This window comes from Alligator sinensis, unplaced genomic scaffold (genome assembly GCF_000455745.1).
Source record: "Alligator sinensis unplaced genomic scaffold, ASM45574v1 scaffold1329_1, whole genome shotgun sequence".
Classification (NCBI taxonomy): Eukaryota; Metazoa; Chordata; order Crocodylia; family Alligatoridae; genus Alligator; species Alligator sinensis.
The window spans coordinates 1,227,807-1,240,980 of record NW_005842460.1 but is presented as its reverse complement, the minus strand read 5'-3'; the positions used below and the strand labels follow the sequence as shown (position 1 = coordinate 1,240,980).

At 50.4% G+C, this 13,174-nt stretch overlaps 1 protein-coding gene across 1 annotated transcript in view; it reads left to right on the top strand.

Moving 5' to 3' along the window:
- Window positions 1-12,804, top strand: part of CCNT1 (cyclin T1) — a 14,088-nt gene extending 1,284 nt beyond the window's left edge. Inside the window, exons 2-9 of the mRNA XM_006030771.3 lie at window positions 5-131; window positions 3,338-3,466; window positions 4,323-4,383; window positions 5,776-5,838; window positions 6,305-6,350; window positions 9,690-9,853; window positions 10,188-10,258; window positions 11,025-12,804. Coding sequence (XP_006030833.1) covers window positions 5-131; window positions 3,338-3,466; window positions 4,323-4,383; window positions 5,776-5,838; window positions 6,305-6,350; window positions 9,690-9,853; window positions 10,188-10,258; window positions 11,025-12,440 — 2,077 coding nt within the window. The 3' untranslated portion in view covers window positions 12,441-12,804. The remainder of the gene's footprint in view (window positions 1-4; window positions 132-3,337; window positions 3,467-4,322; window positions 4,384-5,775; window positions 5,839-6,304; window positions 6,351-9,689; window positions 9,854-10,187; window positions 10,259-11,024) is intronic.
- Window positions 12,805-13,174: the final 370 nt, after the last annotated feature.

Below are 13,174 nucleotides of genomic sequence, written 5' to 3'. Positions count from 1 at the left end.
GAAGCGGGGGGAGGGCTCGTCCGCGCCTTTTCCTTGACCGGCCGCGCAGCTCGCAGCTGACCATCAACACGGCCATCGTCTACGTGCACCGCTTCTACATGGTGCAGGCCTTCACGCAGTTCCACCGCAACGTGAGTGCGGGGCGGGACGAGCGCCGGGGGCTGGGGTCGAGGATAGGGCCGGGCTCCCGTCCCCGGTTCCCGCATTATTTATCCCAAGTCACCTATAACACGTCATGAGCCGCCCCCGATGCTGTAGTTTCCTTGGCTGGCCCCGGGCCTGCGAGGAGTAGGCCGGTAATTTGCCCCAAGTCATCCGTAAAGCATCGATAGTGGTCCCCGGGGCTTATAGTTTCCTTGGCAGGCACCTGGGCCGGTGACTTTCCGTGCCACGCTAAAAGTCCTGCCACGTGGGACATCTGCTTCTGTCCCTGTTTTCGTTATTAGTCGTCCCAAGTTATCTGGAACGCGTCGTTAGTGGCCCCTGATACTAAAGGTGGTGGTAAAAGTCCTGTGTCACGTGGGGACCAGGAGCGCACGAGGCTGCAGCCCCTCTTCTGCCTCCTTCCTCCAGAAACTCTTACTGAGGCTCTGGCTGCGCTGTTCCCCGCTCCTGTTCATGTATGCACTCCCCGTCTGTGGCCCCACCAAGCCCCAGGATCTCCTGCTCAACCTCCTCTTGGCCCTGCCTAAACTGTCAGTGGACCTTACCAGGAAGGAGGCTCTGGCCGGGAGGGTCCCCAGGGAGTGAGGCTGTTTTCCTGTCCCTAGTGTGTTCCCATCTCCAGGTAGAGTATCACCGGGCAGCGTCCACTGGCTGCTTGGACTCGTTTGAGGGCCCGTGGGTGCTGTCCGATGTGCTCTGCTCACTGTCACCCTTCTAAGCTCTGACCTCCACTCCTGTCCTCATTTTCATTATGATTTGTCTTAAGTAATCTATGACATGTCATTAGTGGCCCCCAGTAATAAAGGGGCCTTATAGTTTCCTTGGTGGGCCTGTGATTTTCCCTGACACATTAAAAGTCCTGTCACGCTGGGACCTTGAGTGTGCCAAGCTGCAGCCTCTCTTCTACCTGCTCCAGAACCTCTTGTTGAGGCTCTCGTTATGCATCTCCCCCGTGCCTTTTTTTATGTGCTTCCTGTCCGTAGCCTCACCAAGTCCTGGGGCCTCCTGGTCAATCTCTTTCTGGCCCTGGCTATGCTGGGTGTGCATCTTACCAGGAAAGAGGCTGTCACGCGGGGACCTCAGGTGTGCCAGGCTGCAGCCCCTCTTCTGCCTTTTTCCTCCAGAACCTCCTGCTGAGATTCTGGCTGCGCTTCTCCCCTGTGTCTTTTTTTTGTAATGTGGCCCCACCAAGTCCCAGGACCTCTCGGGCATCCTTCACCTGGGCCTGGCTAAGGTTACAGGAAGGAGGCTGTGGCCAGGAGGGTTCCCCGGGGATTGTAGGACCGCTTTCCTTGCCTCGTTCCCGTCTCCAGGCAGAGTATCACTGGGTAGTGTCCACTGGCTCCTTAGACTTGTTTGAGGGCCCGCGGGCACTGTCAGATGTGCTCTACTTGTTGTCCCTGCTTGGCACTCTAATCTCTGACATCCACTCCTGTCCCTGTTTTCACTATTATTTGTCCTGAGTGCTCAGTAAAGTATCATTAGTGGCCCCCAGTACTAGAGGGTGCTTAGAGTTTTCTTGTCAGGCTTGGGCCCATGATTTCCTTGACATGTTAAAAGTCCTGTTACGCAGGGACGTTGAGTGTGCCAGGCTGCACCCCCTCTCCCCCTGCTCCTGCACTCCTCGTCCATGGTCCCACCAAGCCCCAGGACCTCCTGGTCAGCCACCTCCTGGCCCTGGCTAAACTGGCCATATATCTTGCTAGGAAGGAGGCTTTGGCTGGGAGGGTCCCCAGGGACTGCAGGGCTGCTTTCCTGTCTCTAGTACCTTCCCATCTCTGGGCAGAGTATCACTGGTGATGTCCACTGGCTCCATGGATTAATTTGAGGGCCCCTGGATGCTGTCCGGTGTGCTCTGCTAGGTGTCTTCCTGTGGCATGCTATTAACCTTTAACCAGCACTCCTGTCCCTGGTTTTTTATTATGTATCTCCATCCATCTGTCGTCACCTTTTCTGTAGCCTCCCCATCTGAGGGAGTTTAATAGGTTACCTGGTGGGCCTAGGTCCATGTCCCTCAAGGTGACAAATAGGCCTGTGTCATATGAGGACCTCGACTGTGCCAGGCTGCAGCCCCTTTTCTGCCTCCTCCATAACCTCCTGCTGAGGCTCTGGCTGCGCGTCTCCCCGCATTTTTTGTTATGCGCTTCCTGTCCATGGCCCCACCAAGCCCCAGGACCTCCTGGTCAACTTCCTTCTGGCTCTGGCCAAGCTGGAAGGAGCGGGAAGGAGGCTTTGGCTGGAGAGAGCCCAGGTGAGTGTGGGCCTTTCTTCCTGGCACTCTTCTGCTCTGGGCGAAATGTCACTGGTCGGTGTTCACAGGTTCCCTCAACTCGTTCAGGGGGCAGTGGGCACTGGTCGGTGTGCTCCGCTCTGTGTCCCCTTCCGAATTCCTTGTTTTTAACCTGTGACCTCACTCCTGTTCCGATTTTCTTTTTTGTTGTTCCAACTGATGTGTCCTCAGTGGCCTCCCTTCTTAAGGGATGTTTATAGTTTTCCATGATGGGCCAAGGCCCATGACCCCATGGCACATCAAATAGACTTATGTCGCGCAGTGGCAGAGAGCAGGTGCTGAAAGGGAAAGCAAAAAGGGGGTGACGAGGGGGTTTTTGTTTCGGTTTTTTTACCCTGTTCCTCTCTCACTTTTAGCCCTCTCATTTTTAGCCTCCAGCACTTAAGGTCTAGGAAGTTCTGATTCAGAGGCTGTGCCCCTGACCCTGCGCTTAATGGCAACGGATGCCCCTTTCCTCCAAGAATGTGTCCAATCCCTTTTTGAATCTGGCTAAACCGTCAGCTTCCACCACATCTGGTGGCAGCAAGTTTCACCCTTGAATGATATGCTGGGTTTAAAAAAGGAACTTATTTTTGTCAGTTTTAAACTTACTCTTGGCTAGTTTTATGTTGTGTCCCCTAGTAGTTCTTGCTGCTTCTGTGTGTCTGTTTTCCCATATGTAAAATGGGTCCAGTGCTGATCCATGGTGGGAGGTTGAGGCTTGGCTGGCTGGGAAGGCAAGAGATATGAAATGATTGCGGGTCATTCTGATCTTGCACATCCTAGACACAAACACGGGTGATTATTGCCTAGTCCACTTCAGAAAGGGATCTTCTCTGCTTTTGTCCTTGATTCCAGACATTTATTACAAGGTTTTTCCTTCTTTCGTCCTCCTCCACGCAGTCTGTGGCACCGGCAGCCTTGTTCTTGGCAGCCAAGGTAGAGGAACAGCCTCGTAAGCTAGAGCACGTTATCAAGGTGGCACACGCCTGTTTGCACCCCCAGGATCCTCCCCCAGACACTAGGAGTGAGGTAAGTGGCTGGACACTGGTGATGTGATTGTGTCACTTGGTGGGAGAGGAAGCTGAGGGATGACAGTGTGCTCCAAGGGTCTTGTATCCTGAAATATCTCGTTATATCAAGTACAGAGCTATTCATTCTGCAGGTGAATAGTTACGTTGCAGAATGGATGGTTACAAAACTTTCAAGTTTCCTGCTGTTATACACTGTAGAGTTTTTTGGCTTCTGGATAGCAAAAGACTTTTCTCTCCTGCTCTGTCTCCCCCTTGTTTCTTTCTGCTATACTGGTGTGAATGTGAGAATCAATTGTGCCACATAGTGGCTGTGTTAAAGGCGTCTGCATTAAAGTAGGGCATGGATGTCAACTGTCAAGGTAAAGAGCAGAAAATGGTGTGTGTGTGTAGTTCAATCCTGCTCTCTCCCACCTAGTGATGGGGTTGCTAGAAATGTTGTTGTTCCCCATCTCATGAGAATCCTTCCTTACTGGTACAGAGTATGCAACCCTGCTCGAAGGGGGAAGCTTTACCCAGAGCCCAAAGCTTTAGGAAAAAATTAACTGTTTACCCAGCTGCTCCCGCTGATGTGTCCTGTGGTGTCTAAAACTGGTCTTCGTCTCCCCAGAAGAGAAACTGGGCCAGCGTGGATCCGGCAGCAGCCCCTGTGAGACAATTGCCAACAGGGCATTGGGTCCACCCAGCACTCTGCTTTTTCTCTTGTTGGGGGGGAATCTGTGTCAGTTCCCTCTAGCACTGAGTGGGATAATGATTCCCCCTTTGTTTTTTGCTTTCCTGAGAGAGCGTGTTAGAAATGTGCAGGCTTTATACAGAGTGCCTCCTCGTGAGTAACCTGCCTGTCCTCTCAACCCCAGGCTTACCTGCAACAAGCCCAAGACCTGGTCATTCTAGAGAGCATTATACTGCAGACCCTGGGTAAGTTTTTCAAAGCGGACGGGCTGCTACTCAAATCCCGGACCCAGGAGGAGATTGGAGAGTCTAACCCCAGTCTTCTCCACAGCCGAATGGCAGAGGTGCAACTGGCCAGCAGGAGAGCATGAGTCCAGGCACCCCACTTTTTTTTCCCTCACACGTTCAACTCATGGCTTGTTTTTATTGTCAGTGTTTCAGGTTTAACTTCAATTCAAGCTAAGCGTTCAGGGGGAAAAATGTAAACATGTAAAGCTTGACCTGTTTTTTCCCCCAGCAGGTTTTGTACTGCTTAGATGCCAGTTTTTCTATGGATACAGATTGTTAAACACTATAGCAACACAGCGCTGTAGTGCAGTGGCCAGGATGGGCAACAGTTTTCAGTGGAGCACTGTATTTCTATGGGATGAGTGTTTGCTCAAGGTCAGCAGAGCTGTCACAGCCTTAATTTTCTTCATTTTTGTTTTAATCATAGCCCTTCATTGTTTCTAAGATTGGGCCTTTCTTGCAGTTCCAGATAATTCAATGATAGAAGCTCCTGTAGAGGAGGTTCTGTTAGATTTTTATTAGCCTTTTTTTAATGACTAATCCTGATGGATTCAAAGTTAAGTTATATTCAAACTTACAGTTCTTCAGTGTGCAAGGCAATTAATATATAGAGCCCTTTGCAGTTAAAGTGCTGGAAAAAGCTTCGCTACTTCTAACTCCACTGTAAAGTGAGTTAAACTGGAATGATCCCTAGCTTCCACAGTGGTGAAATGAGGACCCATAAGTATTAAGTGACTTGCTCACAGTTACACAGGAAGCCTGTGCTCAGTTTTCCAGTGACTTCTCTTAGCCATCCCCCCTTCCCCCTGTTCTTCTTAGAATATGCTAATTAGACAGCAAAAAACAGGTTGCTCACATGGGCTTGTCTATGCAAAGTGTATGTACCGAATGGGAATGTGGAGTAAGGAATACCTGCACCTGATATTCAGACTCCTCAGAAGGAAGACACCTTCTTCCTCTTGACTTTGAGTGACAAAAATTCCTCTGAGCAGATGCCATTGTCGTCTTCCTTCCTTTCAGCTCTTGCAAGAGATTTTGTCCTGTTGTTCTTCTAATATCCCTAATAGCTGTTCTCTCTACAGTGAGGTGAAGTTTATTTAGCTACTTGGAGACCAGGAAGCAGCAATAACCTTCTGGCTTTGTACTTGGGCAGCTTCAGCCTCCTGGATATAGGAAGACAGCCTACTTTATTCTGTCTGTCTCTGAGCAGAAAGCAGGAGATTTTAATGGGGAGGGGAAATACAAGGAACGGATTTGCCTTTCCAGGAGCAGGAGGCACGCGTGGTATGTAGTACCGTGGGTGCATTCTGTCCGTCTCCTAATGGCCTTGTGTTTCTTCTTTTCTTTCAGGTTTCGAGATCACTATCGATCACCCCCATACCCATGTGGTGAAGTGCACGCAGCTAGTGCGAGGTAAGAGACTCGCAGTATGCTGTTGTATGCTTGTTGCCCTCTGCTACAAAGGCAGCTGTGTTTTGGTCATAGGTGAATTGATTCACACAGGGAGCTTAACGCTCTCTATAATTTGAAACATTTTTTTCTAGAAAAGGGCTGCTTAAGCATGTGGGGGTAGCATTGACTCATGGTTCTCTCTGGACATGTCCAGACCTCCATCCTGTATGTTTAATGGTGGTATATTGAGCTTTAGAATAAAGATTCTGCAGTTGCAGGTCACTGGAACAGAGGGCCATTACTATATTGAAATGCAGCAAAACAAAGAACATGCTTTTGAGTAGAACAGTGGGTGCAGGGTGGAGCTAGAGCTAATCAGACCAGTAAGATACTTTACAGTTGGTTCTTAGCCATCATGGTCACTGCTAACTGACTGCCTCTGTAGCAGCATCCAGGCTAACTCTTATTTCTCTTTTTTCGTTTCCAGCCAGCAAGGATTTGGCACAAACTTCCTACTTCATGGCTACTAACAGGTTATTATTACTTTAAAATTGATTTGTCTGTTTCTGGCCCAGGGTTTTATCTGTAGGAGGGTGTATGTCTTGTAATCTCTTGGGGAGGGTCATTGTCTAGTGAATACCAGGGATTTATTCAGAGCTATTCCAGAGGAGAAACTCTCCCTGCCCCACAGAGTTTCCCATTGGATTTGAAATATTCTAGATGGAGATATAGAGGGAATTCAGTTGCTGCTAAAATCCACAGAAGAAACTGATTCTAGAGAGGATGTGAAGGATGTGATCGGTATTTTACTAGTTTCATTACAGTATGGCCTGGATCGCTGAAATCGTAGCCCAGAGCACCACAGTGCTAGGTGCTGTCTAAACACAGAACAAATAAGGTCCCACCCCAAACAACTATAAATCAAGAGAGGCAATGTGAGGGCCAGTTCTGTCTTGCTGTTTCTTTGTATGCCAACATGAGAGGCAGTGGTCTGTAAAGCTGGACCCTTATTCCTAAAGTGATGGACATGAAGAAGAACAAAGACTTTTTTTTTCCTCTTGAAATATCTGGAGATGCTTTTGGGCTTTCAAATTAGAATGGGAAAATCTATTTCTTATTTCAAAAGACAGGAATTAGAACTTTGATTAAAGAAAAAAAGGGTGGACGATGGTAACTCCTACATCATTACTTCATGCAAACCCACGGAATGAAATTCTGGTCTGGGCTGTTCATATGCAGCAGAAACCTAGGTTGACTTCTTGAGGGTGTTGAGAGAAGTTAGACCTGGTAATATAATAAAAAGCTTTAAAGGAGGGAAATCACAGTCTTTTGGGGGCTCTGATTCCTAAATTACCGCAAGCTGCCAGAAAATATCATGTTGGCACAAAGTCAGGCCTGGGTCTAGAGGTCTGCCAAGTTTTGCTGGCAGAGCTGTGTTGGTAAAGGAGCCTGAGTTTAATTTGTTTTTTTCCTATACCCCTTGCTAGACATGGCTCTGCTTGCAAAAACTCCAGTGTAGCCAGTGTTGTGCTGATGCAGTCCTTTTGCTGGTATAGTGTATTTTGTTGAGGGGACTCTGATCAAAAGATTGCATTGGTCTGAGAGCTGCATCTCCAGTTGCTTTTAATAGCAAATCCTTTCTAGTGTAGACAGAATACTGGCATTGGAAAAATCTGTTTCTTTTGCCACTGCTGGTATGTGACTTTGGGCAGGCTGTTCCCTCCCTGTGTCCTTTTACCCAGCTGTAAGGGGGAGGTAATGCCCTTCCTTCCATCCCTGCAGCTTGCTCTGGCAAGATCTGTGGAAACATTGTGTAGAACTTCAAAGTGTTTTATATTCAGAAGTTTGCGGGACCTTAGTACAGTGTTGTATTGTGGGATTCCCAGACAGACTGTTATAAAAGAGGAAAGTATGTTATAATTTATGGGTAAAAAAAAGAAACCCCCCCCTCTGCCTGTGAAACGTATTTTAGGGACATCATATTTATCCCCACACCAATTATTACAAAACCAAGGATTTAGAAGTAAGGTTACCCTTAAGAAATCAAAGTATAAGGTAAGAAATGCACAGTTAAAGCACTCTTAACTCTACCTTGTAGTGATGCCATGAAATGATGTTATGAATTAGGCATTCCAGATTAGCTTGATCACATTTTTAAAAACAACTGTTTCGCTTTCTCCCTTATGGTGTCACTAAAACGTAGCACTTGAGGTTATTTACCCATCTTAACTTCAAGTGAAACCCTGGCTGAATATCCTGGGTTCATGACGGTTGGCTTCAGGATTCCACAGTCTCTCCATTTGAATGTGTTTAAATATTTGGTGTAAATAAATTCCTATACAAAGATTTTCATTAGGGAGCTGAACAAGAAGCACAAAATGCCACGCTGGTAGTTAATGATGTGTAAGATCAAATATTGATCTCTTGCTAATCTCAACTTCTTTGAAAAACAGAGGGTCGCTAATAAGTCAGAGCAGCTCAAAAGCAGGTGGGGCACGCTGTTAAACGTAGCTCTCAGTTTCCAGTTGACTCGATGGCTAGTGTCTTGTTTAACAGATCTAGTGCTAGGAGATTGTGGGGAAGGCAGGGGTGTCAGTGAATGGCAGTCCTTGAGCTCAGTATTTCTGCTCAGCAGAGGTGTCCTCCAACTCCCTCTTCTGCCACCAAGTCATCAGCCAGAAGTGCTGTGTGCGTTACCTGTAGAGAAAGTGTAACACCCAACTGAGCTAACCCTGTTGGAATGACCCCATTTCAGCTTGTCTAGCTTCTATAACATTCATAATCATTTACAGCAGTTCTTAATGACTTGGCTAAATTACAATTTACGTTTCTTAAAAATAAATAGTGGGCATGGGTTATGTTTGAAGGGTAGTAAAGGTTGGAAGAGTCCATTTCACTTGATCAAGTCATCCGGGACAGTTCAGAAGTTGCCCATCTCTTTTTCTTTGAGGAGCCCGTTGTAATCCATTTTAACTCCTAAATTAGTGCATTTGTAAACCCTGTATTTGGAGTGAGCATTGTAAGTGCGTGGAGGGCACGCTGTGGCTCTTGTGCAGAACAGATTGATTCCCTGCTTTAATTGTGAAGCGGTTCCGCCTTGCCGAGAAGTCATGACTTGTGCTTCTCTGATAAATATCTCACAGAGCGGGGGTGAGGCTTTCCTTAATCATTCCTCCTTTCCATAGCCTCTCTGTGCCTCCTGGGACGCACCTGTTCTGCCAGCACCTGCCTGTGTTGGCTGTGGCTGATTTTTTTTCATTGCTTTGCTGTCTGGAGCTCTGCATGGTTGATGAGGTCAAACTTCAAGGGAGGTGCAGGCTCTATAGGCTTCCTCTTGTGACCTGTGCGTTCTCCGGTCTGTCGTGACAATACATGTGTCCTCACCAATCAGGTTGACTTCACAGGAGCGCCATGTGGCTTGGGGATCTGCATTCTCCAGCCACGTAAACTTGCTTCAGCGGCAGGAGCGGACTTGTCTGAATTTCTTTTCAGGTTGGGCAGAGCCCAGGCATGACCAAATAACCTAACTGCCCTGACTTTATGGGGCACGTGCAGGCTCAGGGGTGTACTTTTTCCCCGTGCTAGGCCTCAAAGCCCACGCTTGGCACAGGCCTGTGGGAATCCTTGTGGAGAAGCCCGGAGCTGAATTGGTTTGAACAGAGCAGGGGCACAACGAGCGCATTGGCAGTGCAGGATAGAGACGCCTGTAAAACAGGGCCGTACCAGGGGAGGAATTGCCCGTGTCCCTTCAGGAACGTTCCCACCATGCCCACCTCATCCGCAGTGTCTGTTCAGCAGGCGATTGTGTGTGCTGAGGTTCAGGCTTGGGAGTTCATGGCTTTCTGTTTCTCTCTCCCTGCTGGTGACGTCAGCCTGCACCTGACCACCTTCAGCCTGCAGTACACCCCTCCCGTTGTGGCCTGCGTCTGTATCCACCTGGCTTGTAAGTGGTCCAACTGGGAGATCCCAGTCTCCACGGATGGGAAGCACTGGTGGGAATACGTTGATGGCACTGTAACTCTGGAGCTCTTAGATGGTAAGTTTTGGAGCAAGGTTCCCTCCCAAAAAGGCATTTTTATTATCTTGGCATCTCTGTTCCTGGGTCTGCCAATCAGACACGGCCGCTTCATGGACTCAAAGGGCTTCTGATCTTGCTGAGGTTTCCAGCGTGGCAGCTTCTGTGGTACACTAGAGACAGTAAAAGGCATGAAAGGGGATGAATTTAAATGTGGGCCAGTGTTACTAGTTCTCAGCATTTCCCTTCTTGGAATAGCTCCATCTCATCTCGAGTAGCTCCACCCATCAGTAAGCAGGGGGTGCTCTGTATCCTTCTGACATTCCTGTCTCTGTTCTGTGTGTCTCCTTTGCAGAGCTGACTCATGAGTTCCTGCAGATCCTCGAGAAAACTCCGAACCGACTCAAACGCATCCGGAACTGGCGGGTAAGAATCTCCTGTGCTGGGCTGCTTCCCACTGCTGACTCCTAGAGAACGCAGTCTGTGAAGTGTCTGGGCCACGTTTGTGCGGTGTCTCTCTTAACAACGCCAGCCAATGTCTGGGGAGGGAAATGCCGCAGAACAAAATTCCACGGATGCTTGTCTTCATGAGTTTTGAATTAGTGCGCTGGAAGCCTCGCTCTTCTTCAGCTCAGGCTGATGAGCTCATTCCCTGTGGATGAGTTGGATGCTTCTTACCCAGGCAGAGGTGGAAAGGCTTGTTTGCTGCTTTCCCTGAAGACTGAGCTTTAATTTACACTTACCTTCTAGCAGCATTCAAGGCTTCCAAGGTTCTTGAATAGGCTGGCTGACCTCCTGAATCGAGAGCGATCTGCCCTCCCGATGGCTGCTACTTGCAGCTGTGCGCCAGCTGGCTGCTGCTTCTCACTCCAGCATGGCCTAGATTTGCTGGTGCGTGTACCTTTGTAGTGTGATGTGCTCCCCCAAGAAGATGCTGGCTGAGAATTATCTAGCCTAGCTGGCTGGTAAGGTTGGGTGATCTAGGAAGCCCAAGGAAAGCCAGACTTGTTGCAAGACAGTCACGTGCTAAAGCTGCACCACTGGGATAACTGCTCATGAACTCCTCAGGCCTGCTGTTGCCTTGCATAGAGGCAGTGGTATCAGTTGCAGCAGCCCGCACCTACCCCAGTAAGGAACGGGGCCTGAGGTGCAGAGCCAGCAGCATGCAAATGCCTTTTCTGTCTCCTTTCAGGCCTCTCAGGCAGCCAAGAAATCCAAGCCCGATGACCAAGGAGAGGATGACAGCCTCTCGGAGCAGACGATCCTCAGCATGATCTCCAGGAACAACAGCTCGGACATGAACATCGCGGGCTTGATGAGCATGTCGACTTCCTCCACCGCAGGTGCTGCATCTTCCCTCTCAGCTGCTGCAGACTCGCCCAGCTCCCAGGGCGGCTTGGAGACATCGCAGTCAGACCACTGGATGTCCCAGCACCCGCCGCACAAACTAGAGGCCAGCCAAGGTCACAGGACTAATGAGGGTGCAGCAGCCGCCGACCACCCTCTGCAGCAGGATGGTACCACGTACCAGAAGCAGGGCAGCAAGAGCGCACCCTCGGCAAAGGTGTCACTGAAGGAGTACCGGGCCAAGCATGCCGAGGAGCTGGCCGCACAGAAGCGGCAGCTGGAGAACATGGAGGCCAATGTGCGGTCTCAGTATGCCTATGCCGCGCAGAACCTGCTGGTGCAGCAGCAGCGGGAGCGGGAGGCACAGCCTGAGGGCACACCCTCCCCCATCATCCTAAAGATCCCTATCGGTGGCTCAGAGAGCGTGGAGCGCCCTGCTGCCGACAAGGGAGACAAGGCTTCTGCCCTCAAGCTAAGGATCCCTGTGGCCGGCGGCGCCGGAGACAGGCCGCTGCCCTCCAAGCCTGAGGAGATTAAAATGCGGATTAAGGTGCCGGCCGCCTCAGACAGGCACAGCTCCTCAGACGAGAGCAGCGGGAAGAGCCGTGACCACAAGGAGAAGCACAAGGGCCACTCCTCTAATCACCACCACCACCATCACAACCACCATATTCACAAACATTTGCACGTGCAGCCAGCAGCCGGCACCAGCATTGCCGGGAACAAGCGGCCTGGAGACTTGAAGCACAGTGGCCAGCAGAGTGCCGTGCCTCACAAGGGGTTTGGCTTGTCTGGCTCCGCTCGAAAGAGGCCGCTCCCGGAGGAGGCGTCAACTGTAGTGCACGAGCACCCACCAAAAATCAGTAAAAGCTCCAAAACTTCTGGCATGCAGTTCTACCCCCACCTCCCTGGCGCGGCTCAGCTACCTGGGCACAGCTCAGACACCCCTGGCCTTCCCTTGCCCCAGGCTGGCAAAGCCAGGGGTGCCCACAGCAAAACAGACAAAGGTCCTGCCGGGGCCAATGGCCACAACGCAACCCAGGCCATTGACTACCAGGATACAGTCAGCATGCTGCACTCACTGCTGAGTGCCCAGGGTGTGCAGCCCACCCAGCCCCCTGCTTTCGACTTTGTGCACTCGTACACCGAGTACTTGAATCCGCGGGCTGCTGGGAGCGCCAGAGCCGCCAACACGGACAAACCCCGACCGCCCCCTCTGCCATCAGAACCCCCCCCACCCCTGCCGCCACTCCCCAAGTAGAGCCCTTTTTACTACTGAGTTTGTACAGACGAGCCTGCTCGCCCCGGCCTGGACTCAGGCCAGCTCCTGCAGGGGAGGGAAGGGGCTGTTTTAACTTCCACTGCCTCACAAAGACCTGTTAATTATCGTTTTTATTATTGGGATTTAGAGCGCAGTCCTCCAAGCTGTGAAAGAATAAGAAACACCCTTTCTCTGTTCCATGCTCCTGCCCCCCCCCTTCCCTCCCCCCCAAATCCCACTGGAATCGCTGGGGTCTGTCCCCTCTTGGAACAAAGCCCCGACCAGGGTTCGTGTCCCACAGGGGCCGGGGCACAGGGGTATTTAAAACATGTCGCAGAATCTCTTAAAGACTTTTTTAAAATAATTTAAACAGTAAGTTATATCTGTTAGTGTTCTGTTCCTTTTCATTTTGTAACTGGTGGGGCGGGGGCTGCTGCAGGAGGCCGCTTCTGACAGCTCTGGCTGGCTGGTCCCCAGCCCTCCCAGAGCAGCTTATGAGAGGGGGAATGTGAGGTTGCTCCAGGCACGGCTGGCAATGAAGAGGGGGACGGGTTGACACGTGAGAGGGAGGCACGAGAAGTGCCTAAGGAGAGCCCTGCAGCTGGCGGCAGCACAGTCTGGTAAATGGGGCGGGGTGGGGGACAGCTCTGCCACTGACTGCTGATGTAACCCTGGGTGTGGTGTCTTGCCTTCCTCTGCTTCCATTTCCTCACATGTAGAATGAGGTTCCTGCT